General features: G+C 42.7%; 2 protein-coding genes across 11 annotated transcripts; both read left to right on the forward strand.

Annotated features, from left to right (window-relative positions):
* Positions 1 to 293: 293 nt before the first annotated feature.
* zc3h11a (zinc finger CCCH-type containing 11A) lies at positions 294 to 9,335 on the forward strand. Of its 10 annotated transcripts, none has more exons than XM_076096691.1 (18): positions 326 to 408; positions 739 to 810; positions 1,552 to 2,034; positions 2,875 to 2,998; positions 3,112 to 3,231; positions 3,793 to 3,916; positions 4,028 to 4,210; positions 4,316 to 4,381; positions 4,507 to 4,677; positions 5,155 to 5,232; positions 5,322 to 5,420; positions 5,616 to 5,675; positions 5,775 to 6,272; positions 6,406 to 6,476; positions 6,561 to 7,077; positions 7,172 to 7,350; positions 7,515 to 7,711; positions 8,109 to 9,335. In XM_076096691.1, the coding sequence occupies exons 4-18, from the start codon at positions 2,945 to 2,947 to the stop codon at positions 8,326 to 8,328; spliced, it is 2,637 nt and encodes an 878-aa protein (XP_075952806.1). In that variant the 5' UTR covers positions 326 to 408; positions 739 to 810; positions 1,552 to 2,034; positions 2,875 to 2,944; the 3' UTR covers positions 8,329 to 9,335. The 10 variants fall into 10 exon arrangements, with proteins under 10 accessions (XP_075952805.1, XP_075952811.1, XP_075952803.1 ...); XM_076096692.1 differs by having other exon boundaries at positions 1,629 to 2,034; XM_076096695.1 differs by having other exon boundaries at positions 1,963 to 2,034.
* Positions 9,336 to 12,688: 3,353 nt separating this feature from the next.
* LOC142955455 (uncharacterized) lies at positions 12,689 to 16,107 on the forward strand. Its single transcript, XM_076096970.1, has 2 exons — positions 12,689 to 12,937; positions 15,178 to 16,107. Exons 1-2 carry the CDS (start codon positions 12,751 to 12,753, stop codon positions 15,969 to 15,971), a joined length of 981 nt encoding a protein of 326 aa, XP_075953085.1. The 5' UTR covers positions 12,689 to 12,750; the 3' UTR covers positions 15,972 to 16,107.
* The last annotated feature ends 5,327 nt before the right edge of the window (positions 16,108 to 21,434 follow it).

Genomic DNA, 21,434 nt, shown 5'->3' on the forward strand with positions numbered 1-21,434 from the left:
CATTCAACATAGTGGTGCGGACGGATGCAGTTTTGTCAGCAAAATGTACCTATATTATCAAGGTAACGGTGATCGTGGTATATATTATACATTATATTGTTGCTGCAACAATTATTTTTGTATAATTTCGTAGATGGTCTACATAAACTAAAAAGCACAGTATTTCCCTCAGAATCGTGTGAAAAGTGCCACACAGCATGGGAGTACATGAAAGTGGTCGAATAAACTATATTTCCATTCGACCTGAATGCAGCATGGTGGGTGGCCCACCCAGAGCTGTCCTCCTGCTTTTTCCTCGCTGCCGCCATTTTGCTGTGGTCTCGTCGTGCGTCTGCGGCAGTCAACGAACCGGGACGGGATCTTTCCTACATTGTACAACTTTTACATATTTTTTTGAAACTGAAACTGGTAATTAACACCGCATATTTTGTTTACACAATATCTCTAGTTGTTACATTGTAGTGTTAATACTCCGGCTAAGGAGAAAATCAAAAGCCGTCAATTAGCTCGCGTTAGCTAACGCTAACATTAAGGTTGCGAGAAATTGGTGGTTTAGGTAGGCCTCTGCTATGTAACGTTACCATAAGCTAAAATAACCCTAAACTAAATGAAAACAATATATTAAGTATTAGCCAGGTTGGCAATCAAATCCAGAGTCACGCTATTGTTTGTGTAGCTAACATTATTTGGTCTATTTATCTGTCTAACGTTATCTAATATTCGCCGATCTCCATTCAGTAGCGGTAGTGTCTTTCCAACACTGCGGGGAATCGCTCGTGCTAACTTTGGGCTACTTGTTATTATTCAACAGTAAGTATCTGATCTTTTCTTGGCTGTCTTGGGTTTTAAGCTTTGACTACACATACCTTGAGCCAACACTGAAGGTGACCTGTCACGTATGTTTTTTGGTGGTTCTAGTTAACGATAACCTGTAACGTTAGATTAACAACTTAGTGGTTGTGGCTCCAGGAGAAGTATTTGTTGTAACGTTACTTATTAAGCGAGTTAGTAACTTTAGTACCTTTGTGAATCTTTCTTTCTTTTAGGGGAAGTGCTATTTTGTGTCTGTAGAGTGCAGTTTTCCTGTTCCTTAAGATGGAAGCCAGAGTTGTACTGAAGGCTGATCATCAGTGTCGAACTAAGGCCTCCATGTTAAAGACAGATAAACAACCCAGGTCTAGACTCCCAAACGTTAGCTATGACTTATTCTGGATTAGATACTTAAAATATACAACCATGGGTAGATAGTGTAAAGTCAATGAGTCTGTCCAATGACCTGGACCCTTGTTAGCACTAAACTCTAGATCACTCAGAAGTCATGATTGAGAGCATATCTGTCTCACTATACTGTACCTCTGTGTGGAAATGTCCAACTGTCTCCTGTGTATTTGTGCACAACTGTCTGTCTCTCAATAACACCTTTTCAGTTCCCTGGGGAGTGTTTTTGATTGATTTGTAGGTTTAAAAGAATCCACTTTGTGGGGATCCCTGGATATGGATAGCTTGCCCCTCATGAGAATACAGTGGCAGAAGATTTTTTTCTCTTTTCAGCATTGGCTGAAAATCTCTAGAGGCTTGAGTATCCTGCCCACATTTTTTTTCTACTGCCTTCACCCAAATGTTACCAGGTGTGCAAAATTCACCACGCCCAAGAAGAAGCCGAAGATTGTTTTTCCACCTACCATCCATCCACTTTTTGCCACATCAATTTGAGCATTTTTGGATCCATTTTTTGGGGGCTTTTCTGGCTGTTGATGCCCCCCCCCCCTATTTCTTTCATTAGTCTCACCAATTAATAAAAAAAAATCTCCAAAGGACTCTTGCATTCACCATCAGTAATGTTTAGCAGTCTGGCGGAGATGTCTCAGAGAGTCTGAGAAACGGAATGTCGTAGGAAGACAAGTGTCTCTGGGCGACCCACCCCTCTTTTCCTCTTATCTCACGGATCAAGTGTTCCTTCAGGACTCCATACCACCACGGAAATACCCTACCAGCACTGCGCTCAAGAGGTAGACAACTTCTCAGCCACCTCAGGTAAATGTGGCACAGTAGTAAGAACAAAATCAACATTGGCTTATTTGTATACATTCCATTTTATTTAGGGCTCAAAAATACATGTGTGAATGCTTACTGGTCATCTTAATTGGAATTACTTAGAATCTGCATTTAATTCCCAGAAAAACATAATTGATTGGTCAACAGATCACAAAATGATTTGTGTCATCTCTGTTTTATTTTTTATTTACATCTCATATCGTACATCATTTCTTTTGTCTCTTCTTGAATTAGTCCTAAGTAAAGATATTTTACTCTTTGCAACGAAGCATACTTAAATCAAGGGCTCTCCCTGAAGAAACACTCTTATAGTTCAATACAATTATTTTAATTCCAATCCCTGCACTGGTAGTTTTGCTTCTCCACATATGCAGGTACTTGTCAAAGAACAGATCATATTTGTGAAAAGTTTCCCTATCTGGTTCAAATTTTGCAGTCTATTTTATTGAACATACACTTCTCTTATCCCCTCCCTTGTTTTTACATACGAATTGTTCATTAATTGTTGCATTCAAAACACATAAATGTTCACAATCTGTATGAGAGAACTACAAGACGAACGTAAAAACCCAATGGGTCGTGTGAAACCTAAAATGTTTATGTAGTGATGATATTGCACTTCATTCCAGTAAGAATCCCAAATGTACAAGTTGAAGCGAGTCATTCTATTTTGTATGAAAATAAACTAACTACATGTAGTCTTCTTTGGTATTAGTTGTGCGTGTGCAGATGTGTTATAGAAATCGTAGTGAATTGATGTAATGGAGAAAAGCTTCTGTTTGTGATGCGTTGCTGTGCTTTGTCCTATTTGCACTGAAGAGAACCAGCTGCTCGGTTAAAGGTCGTAACCTAATCACCTCCGCCACTCAAGACGCAGACCAGCATTACTATGACCAACCATGGAGACGACTGCTACTTCTTTTACTATTCCACCTGCACTAAAGTAAGCAATGTTAAGCACAAAGCTCATGTATTCACACATAGTGTAACCAGTCGTACAGTGACTGGTGGCCAGAAGGAAGAGCAGGGTCTTACTGTGTTTCTTTTACCGTGCAGGGAGACAGCTGCCCATTCAGACACTGTGAGGCAGCGATGGGAAGTGAGATCATCTGCAACCTCTGGCAGGAGGGACGCTGCTTCCGCACCGTCTGCAAGTTTCGCCACATGGAGATGACGGTATGCATTGTTTGAATATAATGTCTAAACTGAAGAAGGCTTTGCCCACTCAAGGCTGTGTGTGTCTTGACTGGCCATTAACCTCCTGTGGGCCTGGGCCTGTTGGGAGGAACACTTCATGTACTGTAAAGGCAATCAACCTGCAAGCCTGTCAGTATGCATTACAATGAACACAGTCAATTAAAGACTTTTGTGATAATTAATATACATAAACAGTTGTTACCTAAAAGAGAAATGGATGTTTACATTGTTATTTAGAGTACATTCTATTCATGTCCGAGCTCCTTTCCCCTGTAGATGACTAAAATCTGCAATACATTGAAATACTGCTCCTCCTCCATGTTATCAGAGATATAGATCAAAGTTCACAGACTTACAACAATAACACGATCAGTGTATAAGTGATTAAACGTATAGATCTTTTGTTTTGACTTTGTATGAATTCAGTTGTGCTGCTGGATGTATAGGTGTAACCTAATGGACACCGATCCAATCAAGATGTGATCAGTTCATCTCCTCCATGCACGCTTTAACGTGTTGTTTATCTCTTTCATCACACAGAAAAACCGAAAGGAGGAATGTTGTTATTGGGAGAACCAGCCAGCCGGCTGCCAGAAGCCTCACTGTGCCTTCTTCCACGAAAGGCCCCGCTGCATCGATGGCATGTTTGTCCCCCCTGATAGAAGTGAGGGGACTTTTCTTTAGCAACACACTAAGAATTAAAATGTAGAGAGTTTAAGATCATTTAAAATCCACCTGTAAAAAATTAGTGTGATGATCAATATAATTCTCTCAGGTCTAAGCAAAATGGAGGAACAGCCACACGAGGAACCAGCCCCCCCGCCCGCTGCCCCCCTCCCCACTGCAGCCAATCCACAGCTCAGAGGCGTCATCAAGACAGAAACTCAGGAGCCAGTACCGAGCCCCACCCACCCACCAGTGGTGATTAATCCAGCAGACGATGACGAGGATGAAGATGGTGAGCTGGATTTGATCCCAAAATGACTTCTTTGTCTCGCCTAGTCCTCATTTAGAGACAGATATTCCCTGTGGTCTTTACCAATCGCATGTCTTATGTTTCCAGACCAGTTCTCAGAGGAGGGAGAAGACGGAAAGGTTGGCCCTTCTCCTAGGAAACTACCCAAATCAGGTGAGACTGCGCTCACACACTACATTTTGGAAACATGATTGGTGATTATACAGCTCGTGTGTACAGTCCTGTGTGACCCGTATGGACCGATAGTGTTTTTGATGGGGTATGTTGTGTGTGGACAGACTCACTGAGCTTTGGAGTGAGTACCCTGGAGGAGATTCGGCTGAGGAAGGCCCTAAAGGCCAGCATGAAGAGAGCTGGTTACCCCATCCAGAGTCCTGATACCTCGGCCAATGGAGAGAAAGAAAACATCCAGTCATTGTTTGGACCAACCTTCTACGAGGCGGGAGACGGTAAAAATAGAATTTGTGAGATTGTCAGAATTGCGAGGAGTTGGATATACAACTCTTGAGTCTTTCTGCCTCCTAGATTTACTCATTTCATGTTAGATGTTTTTTTTTTGTTGAAAATGATTTTGAGGAATTGATTTCATAGATGAATTTGCTCACATTGATGCTGCCAGCATAAATGTTTTATGTATGATAAGTTTTAAAGAAATATCAGTACCTGGGCTCCAGATGACCTTGATGCTAGCTTCATTTCAGGCCTTATGCACTGCAGTATACTGCTCATGGTGGCTTTGAAGCAGCATCTCACTTGGCTGATGATGAGATGAAAGATCTGGATATTCCCCTCATGATAACTAAAGAATAATGTTAATGTTGAACTGCTAGAAATATTTCAGATGAACTGATAGAACAGTAACCGTTACTTATGGTCCTAAAGAGAAATAGAATCATGATTACCTTGTTCTCAATCTGTTATTGTAGGCCCACTCATCTTTGAAGAAACTGGGAGAACAAGAGGCAGTTTGGCTGAAAGACTTGGAAGGACGATGCCCAACAACGGTAAATTTGCACTCTTGTTCCACCGTCTTGACAAATTGAATGCCAGTGCTTGTAATGATTGCACAGCTCATGACTTGTCCTCGCTGTAGATGTGAAGTTTGGAGAAGGAGTCCCACTAAGAAGGGGTCTGGCTGGGCGTCTGGGCAATGTGGTGGATGAGGAAGAGCCATTCCTGCCCCCTCAGAAAGGTGAGTGTCAGGACACATCAACACATCAACCAACAAGTTCCTGGTGAATTCTTTATTTTTACTTTTCAAGTAATATGTGTCCAGAACTTGGACCCTGGTTTCTGCAGTCAAAATTAAAGAGTTCAGGTTGGAGCTCATAATTAGAAAGTCGACAATAATAAAATGTATCTATTAAAACCTTTTTCTCTCTTCCAGCTCTGACGCCTGTTAAGGACAGACTTGGATTGGCTGTGTCTGTTGCTCCCACTCAACCAGGTATGTATGAGTGGCTGACATTGTCCATTATTTTTTCTGGAAAGACGATACTCATGCATGTTGACTAAAAGCTTGTTTATTGTTGTCCTCCGCCATCAGCTGAGACTGTCAGGGAGCCAAAGAGGAGAGCTCCTGAGCAGATTCGCATCAAAACACTGGAGGAGATCAGACAGGAGAAGACCGCAAAGTCTCAGTCCCAGAGCCAAAAAGAAAACCCTTCTGCCGTGGCACCAGAAATCAACAGAACCAAAACTACCAAGGGGGTCAAGCGAGCCGTCACCATCAGAGACGACTCCGTTAGCCATGTTAAGACCTTCTCTGAGGTCTTTCGTGCCAAGAAGAAAAGGCAGGAGGAACAGGAACAGGATCCCGACCCTAAGAAGAGCCAGGGGGAGTCTAACACAGCGGGTCCTGATCCCGAGGCTACAAACGTGGGGCAGGTTAGAGTAAAGACTCTGGAGGAGATCCGCAGGGAGAAGGCAGGGAAGATCCAGGTTCGGCAGACCCTGGAGGCTGAAATCAAGAAGAGCTCAGATACTGAGGAGAACGATGCGAAGAAGCCTCGCCTGCTACGCATCAAGAAACTGAATTCCCAAAGTAAGATAGCGCTTTCTCTTATACTTTTGTTCCCTGTGTGTTGACACATGTCTTTCAGGATGAATAGCATTCTGAATTAGCATATACATGGCATGTTTTTTAATTTCTAACGTGAAATTGATGTTTCATTCAGCAGGCAACGTCACAACAGAGAAGAGTGCTGAAGTGATAGAGAATTCAGTGAAGACTCCTGCTGCTCCTGAGGTAACTGACACTGCAGTATTGCCTGCGGTTAGCTTGTTATTCTGTTGACTCCACCTGATGGTAATATTCATGTATCTTTTCTAGACCAGTGCTGCCACCAGTAACAACGTCAAGGTCAAGAGCTTTGAGGAGATCATGTGGGAGAAACGTGTCCGCAAGCAGGAAATGGAGGAGCAGGCCAGAGACTCGGCAGAAGCAGAGTCTTCTCAGAAACACACCGATGAAGGAACCCTGAAGAGGAAGGTTCCTGCCAGAGTCAGTCTGACGAGCTCAGGCTCCTCATCACCTTCCTCCACCACTGTGGCCCTTGACTCTACCCTCTCCACCCAAAAGCTCCCTGTTGGTAAACCGATCCCCCTCAGATCCAAGGCTGCTTCCCCTCTGAACAGCACTCCTGGTGCTAGAGGGGCTGCCGTCAAAGCTGCCCCCTCAGTCCCTGTGAAGCAGAGCTCTTCTCCACTGGAGACCGAGTCCGACTCACAGAGCCCCAGCCGCTCCAGGGAGGTCCCAGACAAAAACACAAGTAATTCTACTGCACCGTCACCAGCCATGCAGAACAATAATCAGAAGACATCCCCAGAACACACTGCAGACACCAAAGGTATTGCACCGTTAACTGTCATGCATACCCATGTTTCTGTTTGACCCACTGTAGATTTGGACCTGTTTCACAGAGCTCTATATTCATCACTCAGACTGTGCCTCCTTTTCAGTGAGGCCCAAGCTGAACGTGAGGCCGTCTGTGGTGAAGCCTGCAGTGCAGCTGAAGCCGGGTCAGAAGAGGAGGGGAGCAGAGCGGTCTGCTGTCGCTGCTGTCAAACCTCTGAACAGCACCTCCACAGTACTGGAGGAGCCAGCGTGCAGAGACAGACAGGTAGGATGGCTCGCTGTATTCCTTATCAGTCCGTCTTGAGCATGTGCCAAGACCTTTTCAAATGTATCTGAAATCAATTTAATGTCACATTTCATATTTGCTTTTATATTCCCATATATTTCCTAATTTTCTAGTAACTCTAGTAACTTTTCTTCCATTGTCAGGAGTTCCCGTCCTCTAATGCAGAGGCTCAGCTGAGTTCTACTGTTCCCCGAAGTCCCGGCACCCTGTTGGACTCCGGCTCCAGCCCGCTGAGAGAGGACCTCCAGACTGTCCCCGTCTTCAAACAGAGTCTGAGCCAAGACACCAAGCAGACCGTAATAGTTGCTGCTGCCAGCGAGGCCTGTACAGTCCCCCAAAGGTAAAGGTCCACAGAGAGTTTTAACATGAAATCATCTCCCCTCAAGTGAGGAGGGTAACAATCTGATGAAGAGCAACAGCTCCAAACAGTCCTCCTGCCAAAAAAATTCTAGATTTAATAAACAAAAATGTCTCAGATACATCAGTGTTTACTGCCGTCATTAGACGACAAAAAACATTCACACAAAACTTCACATCTGTCCATTGCTTTCTACTTCCAAAGGTGTATTTTTACAGCTCTAAAAATATTGTAAAAATCCGTGGCCATTTTTTAAGTGTTTGTAGAAAGATTAGACAATCCCAGTGAAAATGTGTGGAAGTTTTTTTTTTTTTTCATCCGACATGAAGGCAGCATTATCGCTCACTAAATAAATAACCCGCCTCTCTGTACCTCTCAGCCCGGTCCTGAAGACCCCCACCCAGCCGAAGTCCCGCAGACTGAGTGTAGCCGCCTCCCGCACCGTCTCCACCTCCAGTGCTGCTGCCTCCACCTCGGCCATGGACGACTTTGAGGAGCTTATCAACGAGTTCACCGAGGACCACCTTGAGGAAGACGTGGACCCTGGCATCGGAGAGGACGACCTGCTGCAGGAACTGTCCGAGATGATTGACAGCTGAGGGTCCCATCTACTCCCCGCCCACAACCATGTCTTGTTCACATAAGTGAAGACCATCACCCACTATGCAGCGTTTGAGAAAGAAAAAAAAAAAACTTTCCTAAAGGTTCAATTTATCTTAAGCTTTCGGTTTATATTTGTATTACTTTACCTTTTAGACATATTCTCTCCTTTTTTATTTCCTGCCCATGTGATCATCTGCTCACCCTGACAGTTATTCTGCAGGGCTAAGATTATTATTTGATCATGTCTGTTCATGATCATTTTCAAACTTTTCAGGTCTTGAAAAGAGAAAGTGGTAAATGGGCTTTGGTGCTGGGAGATGTTAAGAGCGTCATCACTTTAGCAGGAGTTCTTGAAGATGTTAAATCTTGCTGAATGTGTCGTTTTATCTGTATACTGTGTATGCAAAGGGAAGAGCAAGCTGAGAACGGAAATAATGAATCCTGCTGTGCCCCCCACTACTAGTGTTTTTGTTTTTTATATCTGTGATGGGTTAACAGATTCCCAGATTATGACCGTTAAACTTATCACTTTTAATTTAATGATGACTCGGTCAGCAAAGCTGTGGTCAGCCTGAGGGGATGATCGGCCATGTTATGTTCATCAGGTGTATGGGGCGATCTCATGGAGAGCACCTTCTGCCAGTGGCTGTTCTTTACTGTTTTTATAATGTTTGACTGAAATGTAAATGTTTATTTAATCTTTTTAACCAGTTCTTTTATTCAGTGGGTATCCTTTGAACTAGTTTGGGCTAAATGTGTGCGTGCTCTCTGGGCTTTGTTGTACACCTCAGGTACAGTTTAATGTGTGTATGTTCCTAACACTGTTTGAACTCAACGCTGTCTTTGGTTCTCTTCTCTTTTGTGTTAGCATTGCTTTATGAATGTGATCTGAGAAAAGATCAACTCATTTTTTGGACTGAATACGTGTTGGCTCTGCCCTGACCTTTTCTCTCAAAGTCACTTGTACATATTACTGTGTAATAAAAAGTGCTTTTAATGACCAGCTGGATCAATAATGACTGCTGATTTAAAGTAGTGTTCTGGTAAAGGTATGTGAATTATATTAGATTGTAAACGACGTGGGTGTGACCAAATATTAGAACACCTCTTTGTACAATGCTGTACAACTCAAAAGCACCACAAACTGCATTCTCCAAAGTGAACACAAAGTTGAATCCCCCCCCTCTTGAGATCTGAGTGTTGTAACCTTCATAAAGGAGGGTTTATTGCAGTGCCAATGTTCGTTACTGTAGCTTCAGTGAGGGGTACTTCATGAACTGGCAACTGTAGTAAGTATTTATTTGAGGGGGAATTTCCAGTAAATCCATGAAAGAAAGTTCCAGTAAAAAAATAACACAAAACCGACACCTGGTGGGATAGTTTGCTCTGATCATAAGCATCCACAGTAAGTCAAACAGAACTCTAGCTGTTGGAGAGTCAGCAGGAGAGTCCTCTAAATGATTAACTGCATTCTTGAAAATAATGGTTATTCCAGAGGGAAAAGAAAAGTCACTGTTGAAAAGCTTCCAGACAAATTAAGGCTTAATTGAACATCAGTTTAGTTCCACATTTCAGAGAAATATGGAAGCCCTTAATAGGGAAATAGGGTGACCGGGAGATAAAAATGGAATATAGCATATGACTGATTATTCTGTTAGGAAACGGTTTTCAAAGAACAGTGACAGAATGTCCCTATATACAGTTGTGTGAAAAAGTGTTTGCCCCCTTCCTGATTTCTTATTTTTTTGCATGTTTGTCACACTTAAATGTTTCAGATCATCAAACAAATTTAAATATTAGACAAAGATAACACAAGTAAACACAAAATGCAGTTTTTAAATGAACGTTTTTATTATTAAGGGAAAAAAAAAATCCAAACCTACATGGCCCTGTGTGAAAAAGTGATTGCCCCCTAAACCTAATAACTGGTTGGGCCACCCTTAGCAGCAACAACTGCAATCAAGCGTTTGCGATAACTGGCAATGAGTCTTTTACAGCGCTGTAGAGGAATTTTGGCCCACTCATCTTTGCAGAATTGTTGTAATTCAGCCACATTGGAGGGTTTTCGAGCATGAACCGCCTTTTTAAGGTCATGCCACAGCATCTCAATCGGATTCAGGTCGGGACTTTGACTAGGCCACTCCAAAGTCTTCATTTTGTTTTTCTTAAGCCATTCAGAGGTGGACTTGCTGGTGTGTTTTGGATCATTGTCCTGCTGCAGAACCCAAGTGCGCTTCAGCTTGAGGTCACGAACAGATGGCCGGACATTCTCCTGCAGGATTTTTTGGTAGACAGCAGAATTCATGGTTCCATTTACCACAGCAAGTCTTCCAGGTCCTGAAGCAGCAAAACAGCCCCAGACCATCACACTACCACCACCATATTTTACTGTTGGTATGATGTTCCTTTTCTGAAATGCCGTGTTACTTTTACGCCAGATGTAATAGGACATACACTTTCCAAAAAGTTCAACTTTTGTCTCGTCAGTCCACAGACTATTTTCCCAAAAGTCTTGGGGATCATCAAGATGTTTTCTGGCAAAACTGAGACGAGCCTTTATGTTCTTTTTGCTCAGCAGTGGTTTTCGTCTTGGAACTCTGCCATGCAGGCCATTTTTGCCCAGTCTCTTTCTTATGGTGGAGTCATGAACACTGACCTTAAGTGAGGCAAGTGAGGCCTGCAGTTCTTTGGATGTTGTTCTGGGGTCTTTTGTGACCTCTTGGATGAGTCGTCGCTGCGCTCTTGGGGTAATTTTGGTCGGCCGGCCACTCCTGGGAAGGTTCACCACTGTTCCATGTTTTTGCCATTTGTGGATAATGGCTCTCACTGTGGTTCGCTGGAGTCCCAAAGCTTTAGAAATGGCTTTGTAACCTTTTCCAGACTGATAGATCTCAATTACTTTGTTTCTCATTTGTTCCTGAATTTCTTTGGATCGCAGCATGATGTCTAGCTTTTGAGGATCTTTTGGTCTACCTCACTTTGTCAGGCAGGTCCTATTTAAGTGATTTCTTGATTGAGAACAGGTGTGGCAGTAATCAGGCCTGGGTGTGGCTAGAGAAATTGAACTCAGCTTTCCAAAGATGTGATAAACCACAGTTAATTTATGTTTTAACAGGGGGGGGGGGGGGGGGGCAATCACTTTTTCACACAGGGCCGTGTAGGTTTGGATTTTTTTCCCCCCTTAATAATAAAAACCTTCATTTAAAAACTGCATTTTGTGTTTACTTGTGTTATCTTTGTCTAATATTTAAATTTGTTTGATGATCTGAAACATTTAAGTGTGACAAACATGCAAAAAAATAAGAAATCAGGAAGGGGGCAAACACTTTTTCACACAACTGTATGTGTATTGTGAATGCATGCTGTCACTTTCCAAGTTCTCATTAAAGTACAATGCACAAAGCAGACTAACTACACATGGCAGCTTTCAGACATCCCCAGACACAAACCAGCACTCCTATGCAGAAATATCACTGCCTGGCCCCGGGTTTTCTGTCCATCAATGAGTCTCTTTCTGGTTAGTTCATGTTTCATATACTTTATATAGTAATAGACTGTTACGACCACTCTCTTTCTGCACTGGACTAACTCAGCAGGAGCCTGCAGTCAGGAGGGGTGTTATTTCTCCATCTGGCCTCCACAGACACAACAAACATCAGCCCCTTTTCATTATCTCTCTCTTCCTCTTATCTAGGATCCACACAGTCTTTGGTCTGGGTGAACATTTTGCCTTTTCAAACACTTGCACGTTCCTCACTCATCCAAACATTCCACTCACTCCTGCATTGACTCTCCACACCCCGTGCTCGTTTGTCAGCAGTAATGTTGTTGTAGTGTGTTTACTTCAAATAAAGCATTGCATTGGCACTTTAACATCACTGGTCTCTCCTCCTGTCACGTGCAACGAGCAGGTTTGTAACAATATACTTTATGTATAATCAATTTGATAGTTTAGAGTCAGCAAGGCCAAGATCCTCCTTGTGGCAGTGGCTAGTCTGTAGCAAGAGTCAGTCAGGTGTCAGGGACGTGCCACAGTCCTGACACCTGACTGACGCCTAACTGAAGCTTGCCACTGTCAGTAGTCGCACTCGCTGTCTCTCAGTTTAGGCCTTAAAACTAGATCAAGGCCCATTAGAGGGACGACTGGCCGTCTGAAACAGTTGCTCCACACGTAGGCCTGATGTATGGCTTCTAAATGAACACCCGCTCATTTGTGAAAAGCACAAGTACTGTATAACCGGGATCTTGTCGGTACCGGGATGCCTGGGTCTTTGAACCTGCTACTGGTCTCCTGTCAGCAGGTGGCGGTACAGCCCCCCATGCGCTGAACATGACGCAGAGGCCGGTACGCTTCTGCTTCCGGGTCAGTGGATGTAAACAGAAGGACGTTCCGCCTCCCGGAGACATCATCAGAAAACATGACCAAATTGGAGCTGCTCAACGCGTTTCTCAACGACAGGCTGACAGCGGCCGCCGAGGAGATTTTCCGCGCCGTTAAGAACACGGTGGCGGAGTACCAGAGCGAGATCCTGCGCTCCAAGGAGGAGAACGAGCGGCTCAAGCGGCTCCTCAACGTAGCCGTCCAGCGACTCCTGCTGCAGCCAGGTGAGGACCAGCTGACCGTCACCGACCTGCTCTGGTCACTGAGTGCTGGATGTCACGCCAAATCCCACTCCCAATATGTCCGTTCTAACTCATCGCTGTAGTTGTGTGTTCATACTCATCGCTCAGCATGTGTCATACATTATTATTACATCGTGTCTATTTTTTGTTAAATGGAAACTATCTACAATAGGAGAAACTGAACAATAAGAGTACTACACGTACTACAAACAGCTCACGGTGGGTACAGTGGCTCTGATGCTCTCATGTCGTAAACAGTGAGAATATGCTGATTTGAATGTATTGTGAGACATTGAAATAAGTTAACGGGGTTTACAAATTAAAAACAGATTAAATGTTGGAATTTTAAATACTTTCAACGTGAATGTTTTGAAAACCAAAGGATGACTTCGGACTGAATATTACAGCAAATCATGTCAATTATTAATGTAAATATAATGTTGTGATAATGGTGTATTTATTTGGCAGATGCCATTTGCACCCATATTGCACATGTTCTTTAAAAATAACCTATCCAAGTACTTCTGTCTCCTTAACTTAAGTAGTTGTATTGCTCTAATATAACCAAACTGCAACTGAAAATCATTATAATAATAACAATTCAAAAACAGAAAATAATAACACTGTGAATACAATATTAGAACAATACATTCACAAGGCAGTTTTCAATGAAGGAAAACCAACAGTAGGTTATGATAATCAGATGTAGAGACAACTTCCCATCTACATGGACAGACCCCTGTTTCAGTATGGGCTTCACATGTGCAACATAGATATCACATTTTAATGTATCAATGTTCTTTTGAGATAGTTTTTCTCTTATTATGGGTAAATACTTGTCAAGTAGCATCCAAAATTCTTAAATTAAGAAATACTCTCCAACCCCATTCCAGAGTAATATTCCATATTGTAGTTTTACTATATCAGCTGTAGAAGGTATCTTAAAGTTGTGTGTAGTACAGGACATGTCGGAGGAATGCTATGCCATGCTATGCCATGGCTTTTCATGCCATGAAAAGCTGCAGATGAGCAGGGTCTGAAATGTGGCAGGTCACTGAGCATTTCTACCTGCCACTACATTGTTTTTGTCCAAATGTTCCTTTTTTTTAGTTGCATATATTGTGTATCTTTTTTCTTCTCAAACACACATTACAGTACAAAACAAACTCTCCACGTAGTGGTCTGCAGGTAAAGATGTACACAAACAGACAGGAAACAGGATGATACACCCCCGTGTTGCATAATGACAGTAAATGATCCTTGACTGCGAGCACAACAGCAAATCATGATGGTCTCGTTGTCTCCCCCTCCCCACAACATCTAACGCTTCCTATCTAACCCCTCCCTTACTAAAACTAGCCCACATTTCAGTGAGCCTTGACTCAGATGAGTCTGTAACCATCATGAGTTTGAAGGTTTGTCCTCTGCTTCTGAAACTATGTAGATAACTGTAAACACGGAGTCCGTTGCACCAGACAGTAGAAAGGTGGAATATATCATATAACCTTAATCCCTGAGCATAGTATAACTATTTTTTTCAAACTAATATTTCTTAATGTAAGGAAAACCTGCCTGCTGACCTCCAGTGTTCACCTGCCTTCCCCTGTATTTGGCAGGTGTTCATTTCATTTCCTGCTCCATGAGTATTTGTGGCGGTGTGTGTGGGATTAAGTAAAAATAAACTTGTTAGTTATTGAAAGTAGTCATTGATGAAAAAGAGCTCAATATCAGAACATAGACATATGTGTGCTACATTTAGCAGAACAACCTATCAATAATATGAGAATTTAAAATTGTGTCCTACAGTCTAATAGCCTGTATGATTTCAAGGTTCAATCTGCAGGAATAAAATAAATCAACACTTGCAAATGGCAAGGAAGCATAAAATGTAAACCATACTTTGGTGTTTCATTTTTACCTCTTTACTTAAGATTTCATTAAACGTATTTGTTTTTCTTTTTCTAAAGTGTACCAAAACACTGGCAACGAAAAAGATCTTGGGTTGATTATAATGAGAATAAATATGAAACAAAATTTAAATCATACTCTTTTTGAATGGAGTTTGGTTGAAACAAAGAGAAACCAAAGTGGAGCCTTTTTTTCACGGCATGCTAAAAGATGAAAGCAGTTTATCTTTGGTCCTCCCTGCAAAGATCACAGCAACACTGTATGCTCGTGCAAACACAGCCAGCATTACTGAAGGTGTTTCCCGTTTCTTTCAGAGCCTCACTCTGTCCAGCCCCAAGAGGATGCTCAGCCACGGGAGTCCGAGTGTAGAATCGGCGTGGAGCTGCTGCCGCAAATCAAAGAAGAGCCAAACCTCAAAAAGTGTCCGACGAATTGTTCACAAGAAGCGAGCGACTCGGAGGAAGGAAGCTGTAGTCGCGTGGAGCCACCGCAGAGGTCACATCCTCCGCCGGCACCAACAGTGTGCGGCAGACAGAGCGTGTCCCCAGCTCCACTCGCATCCCAGGAGGTGAAGGCAGAGAGCGACGGGGAGGCCGACAGCTCACCGCCCTCCGTGACTGTTCATTCAAACTGCAGAGCGGCTCAGGGCGATTCTCGAGCCGGCGCCACAAAGAGTCACAGGACGCCGAGAACGGACCAGCTGGCGAGAGGGTTCCTGCGCTCAAACGGCAAACAGAGTGCACACATACTGCAGATCAAGAACGTCAGATCCCTGAAGCCGCTGCCCTCTCGCTCCTCTCACCCGAGCCAGAGCATCCAGAGGTGGCACAGCTGCAAGGACTGCGGGAAGGGCTTCAGCTTCGCCTGCCAGCTGGAGGTCCACATGCGCTGGCACACTAAGGAGAAGCCATACAGCTGTGCAGTGTGCCGGAAGAGCTTCACCACGGTCAGCATGCTCAAGAGGCACCACCGGATCCACACGGGGGAGAAGCCTTTCCGCTGCCACGTCTGCGGGAAATGCTTCAACCAGTCGGCGCACCTCAACACCCACTTCAGGCTGCACACCAGAGAGAGGGCCGGCTGGGGCCGAGCACCGCACCCCAAGTGAACAAAGACTGGAGACTAACCCTGACATGTGTAAACTCTGAAAGGCTTTAAGTGGCCAAATGTCAGCTGCAAACAGTGTACAATAATGGTGTGTGACTGTGTGTCTTGTCCCTTGTGCAATAAAGTGTGGTACTTTACCATTTATGCTCCAATGATTGTGTTGTTGGACACTCTCAAAGGAATTAAAGGGACAGTTTTGTGAGACTTTTGAGCTGTAGTTCATATCTTAGATGTACAGACATGGCACACAACACGAGCAGAGAGAGCGTTAGACAGAGTAGGTTATTTAGAACTGGAAATGAGAACAAGTGCACCCAACATGTCAATTATAATGGCAATTTATAACCACATTGTCACTGGCCTTTCTCACAACACACACAAGCAGGAGACCACAAGTGCTATTTAATTTAATAATAAAGACAACGTTGCTGGGAGACATAAAACCAATCATTGGCAGTATTAGTTCATATTTATGAATACGAATTAGCCAGAAAAAAAGAGCATCACAATGTGAGGGTGCTGTTGTGCACACAAGTAACCTAGCTATAATCACAGCAGGCTACCTTAGGGAATGTACTTTGTTATATTGAATCACTACAGTGAAACAACGCCTGGGTGCAGACCTTTAAATCCGAGCTCAAAAGAAGTGCAACAAGTTGGCAACTCTGTCTGATATGCGAGCAATTATGGGATAAGTGGGGAGTGTTTTCAGCAGCGGATTAATACACATTTACTGCTGCAGTGAGTATTTGTTTCAGCAGGTGTATGTGGGTTTTACACTACAGTGTGTGTGTGTGTTCATGGTGTGTGAAACAGTGAGGCTAACTGTTGTGATTTAAACACAGACCTCTAATCAAACTAAAAGTCACGGCAGTCGCTATAGTCATCAGTCTCATCGCTCGGTAGTGAGGTGAGTCTTTAGTCAGTCAAGGTAATGTCAACCATGCTCTTTTCCTAAAACTGACTAAGTGGTTTTGTTACCTAAACCTAACTTCCTTTGAAGGCGGGAGCTTATTTTGAACAGACACTATGCATGTAAGGAACGGAAACTGACAAGCCGTCCCTGACACGTCCAAAACTGACGCAAGAAGGGAACCTAGAGCGTCATAGTTTGGATCACTGACAGAGCGATGGTATTTGACCAGTTGGGAGTGAGAATGTTGGATGACAAGAAGGAGTGAGTGTTGGGGAGCCGGGGATCGAACCGCCGATCGTCTGATTGAAGGACGATCGGCACTGAGCCACAGTCGCCCAATAGAATCTCTGAAGTGAAGAGCTTTTCTTCAGAAAGTCATTTATGTGATTTTCATTTCAGCTTGATGCTCGTGACAGTGTTCACTCTTTGCATTATGGGAATAAAAACTACATCATGAACAAAATGCCCTGAAGCTTAATTGTGAGAGCTAAATAATGATCAATGACCAATGTGCAAACTTATTAACATGACTTGTAAATTGAAATCATAACTCCACTTTTGAAGACTTGGATCCTAATTAGGAAACAGCAAAACAGTCATGTGTCTAAACCTGTGAAGAAACAGCATTGGACACAATGAAATATTCAAATGATCATACTGAACGCCTACTGGCCCTCCTGTGGCCTTTATCCTCTAAACATATTCATTTAGGAATGTGTCTCGTAAGAAGTAATGATGCTCTTTAAACTGGATTTAATAATGCAGCGGTGCTTTTTACCCAGCAAACAGCAGTGAAAATTCATGCAAAGCAGTTGACATACAGACAGCATGGAGGGGCCTCACAGGCATCTACTGTGTTTCCTGGTTGGTAAACCAGGGTCAGGGTCGGTTAAAATAGGTTGACAGTTTAAACTCTCCCTGTTTCAGCTTTTGTTCTTGTGAAGCTCTCGATAAACCAACCTGACTGTAAGAGCCAAATTCAATGTGCTGTTAAATATTCACTTGTATTACATGTTTAACTTTAATCATATCTGTTTCTACTTTGAATGTTACAAGGATGTTGTTATAATTTGTTATAGTAAGAAATTCACGTAAGTGACAGACAACTGTCACTTTAAGGTCACTTTGCGACAGTTACTGAGAGTTGTGAGTAATATCTGAAGCAGTATGGAGCCGCACAGTTTTCCTACCGTGTTATGAAACGTGTTATGATGTGGTGTGTTCATGGACCCAAATGCAGACTCAGGACAGCAGAGTTCTATTTCAAACCAAGATCATTTATTTCTCAGTCAGGGGAAAAACAGGAAATGGTTAAAGTCAATAGGAGGCATCTCCACGCGCTCCGCACGGGTCCAAGCCGGAAAGTGGCTAATCCTTCGGAGCGGCAGACGAAGCAGACAGAAAAACAGTCACACGTCAACACGGAGGCGCGTCCTCGCGCTCCGCTCGGATCCAAGCCGGAAAGTGGCTAGTCCGCGTCCGCGGCTGGCAGGCAGGCTGGATCGACTGTGTGATACCCGGGGCTCGACACAGGATTGCCAAGACTTCACAGTTGATCTCCGAGGAACAAACTGGAAGACTTCTTCGTGCAGGTGAAAACCCGAGGCTCGACACTGGACGGCAGGTAAGTTGAAAACAAAAACGGATTGTTAGTGGTGGAATCTCACAGAGTGAACAAACGGACAACTCACGGGTCGGAATACCAGGTTGGTAAACGGACGGACTGACAACTGGAATGAGAGTGACAGGAGTATTTATGTCAGCTGGAGATGATCACAGGAGATGAGGCACAGCTGTGCCTTCGGAGAGAGGCAGGGCAGAGGGCGGGACTCGTAGGAGGACACTACTGAGGGAAATACAGCAGAATTAGACATAAATCCTCACAAAACGTGTTATGAAACGTGTTATGAAATGTGTTATATGGAACGATCTACCTGGATTAAGTTGTGGATAACCTGTGGATAGCCTACTTAAAGTATGTCCAAGTAATGAGCGTACTTTTAGGAAGAAAGGAAGTTGATTGACTGACTTGTACGAAGGAAATTGGATCAATAAAACACGTATTGCTTTCATCTACGAGCGGTGTCGGTGTGAGCTATGTGCTAAGGACCAGAAACACACTTCAACTAAAGGTGTACATTCTGCTAAAGATTTGGACGCTACACTGACACTTATCTGACAGCTGTAGCCTACATAGCTTTAAAGAGTCAGTTCACCCAAAAAAACAAATAATTTCTCCGGTCATCGTAGTGTATCTAGATTAATTTGATGACATGTGATCTATCTCTGAGAGTTCTCCTGCACCCCAATATAATACCATAATAATAATACTGTGTTGTAACTCTGTTATGTTGTTCATTCTGTACACATGACATCTATCACACTTCTGTCCATCCTGATGGATCCCTACTCTGTTGCTCTCCCTAAGCCTTAGGGAACCTTTAACGGGGAGAAAAGAGGAAGAGACCTTAGGCTAAGGTCTCTTCCTCTTTTCTCCCCGTTAAAGGTTTTTTTGGGAGAGTTTTCCCTGTTCTGATGTGAGGGTCAAAGGTCAGAGGATGTCGTATGTGTACAGATTGTAAAATGTAAAGCCCTCTGAGGCAAATTTGTGATTTTGGGCTTTACAAAATAAATTGAATTGAATTAATGAATAGAATAATAGAATAATGATAGAGGAAAATTGAATAGTTTAACATTTACTTCAATTTGACAGAAACTCAGAAATCTAGTGACTTCACTATCTATTGAGGGTCACAGAGGACTGAGAGGTAGAGTTCATCCTGCACGGGTCCATCACAGAGAGAGACAGACATTCAAGCTCTCATTCACTACGGACGATTAACCTGAGAAGAAGCTGCAGAAAGCCCACGCTGACCCAAGGAGAACATGAACACTCCAACCAGAAGAATCCAGAACTCTGTTGTCACCTCTTGCTGCAGGAAACAGTGTTAACCCCTGCACCACCACGCTGACACAGATATTCACATCAACAGGTTTTTCTTTGGGGGACTGGACCCTTTAAGTCAAGTTCAGGTGGCCTGACTCCTTTTTTTAGTTCACTGGTTCTCTTCATCCACACCAGACAAAAAGTACCAACACGTTTAATTAAGATTCTTCTCAAAGTGAAACTCAGCTGCTCCTGTAATACTGAGCTCTCACCTCTGAGCACAAACCAGCTGTTTGACTCTGCTTCCCTCTAGTGGATCCAAAGAAATTAACAAACAGAGATGAGAAGTCGTCTTACTGTATATAAGGATAAAGAGGTGTCTTTATGGAACACTGGAAGTCAGTGAAATTGGTAGCAAACCATGGAAGTTAAAGAATTGTTACAAATAATTGAATGAAAGAATACATAATTGTTTGGTCAAAATATAATTTAGCACTTTGATTACTCATTTTGTCATATATATATATGATGTATTGTAATAAGATTTAGCTTCAGCCTACAAATGAAAGGCTAAAATAAACTTGCTAACCATGTGTGCTTTCCTTTTGTGTCAGAGAAAATAGAGATGGAAACAGTATAAAATACACAATGTTCTTTCATGTTCTCAGATGAGAAGAGGCCTTGGAGCCATTGATGTTCACCATTGAGATCATCGGTTTCATCAGCTCTTGTCAGTAAAGAAAAGAAAATAATTGTGGTTAAAATGGCTCGGTACTACTCCTGACTAGTAAACTGACTTTCACATGTAATTGTTGGGGTGCACCTTTTGAAGTTTAGGAATCAAAAACTGCCTGGTTAAAGATTTTCATCATAGTTAATAAATAAAAAAGCCAGCACTGGTATGAAGTGTGACAAGAAGCCGGGCCTGCTCTGTGTGTGTGTGTGTGTGTGTGTGTGTGTGTAATGGGTCTGTCCCAGTGCCGACACAACATGAAATAGATTAATCCAGCTCATGACCATGTTGGATTCAGTGCTAATATAATCAAATGTTCAGATTTTCAATGAATTATTCCTGATTTACACAAAACGCACATATAGATGGTAAAACTGATGTAATGATTATTGCCATTAATAAATACGTGACCTTTAGTAGTTTTGAAAGCACAGCAAGTAATGAAGAAAGATACTTTTTAGATTCTAAAGATAGTATTTGGCAACTGTCTCCCAAAGCTGAAGGAAAGAAAAACTCAAACATGTTTTATTCTGCTATAACTTGACAGATCATTATCATTTAAAAGTAAAAACATGTCTTTCTGTTTTATTTTTTTTATTGACTGTACTATTGGTAAATATCTTATATAGACTTTGTTTTAACATACATCAATAAAGTCAGAGCAGAATAAAGTAATAAGGAATAAAAAGTTATGAGTAGGCATTGTGTTCAGGTTTACATTGAATTATGAATAATTTACACACAAAAACATGGTGTTTTATGCTGGCGGTTGGTAGAATTTCTATGGCTATGATACCATTGCTGTGTAGACTCAGTATTATACTAAGCCCCTTGAAATGTTTTCAGGCTTTGAAATAACCTCTAAACATCATGCAGGCTACATCCTACATTAAGGCCTATTTAAAGCAATGGAAACCATCCCAAGTTG

Source organism: Anarhichas minor, unplaced genomic scaffold (genome assembly GCF_050575085.1).
Source record: "Anarhichas minor isolate MPS153535 unplaced genomic scaffold, ASM5057508v1 ptg000023l, whole genome shotgun sequence".
In the NCBI taxonomy this organism is placed as follows: Eukaryota; Metazoa; Chordata; class Actinopteri; order Perciformes; family Anarhichadidae; genus Anarhichas; species Anarhichas minor.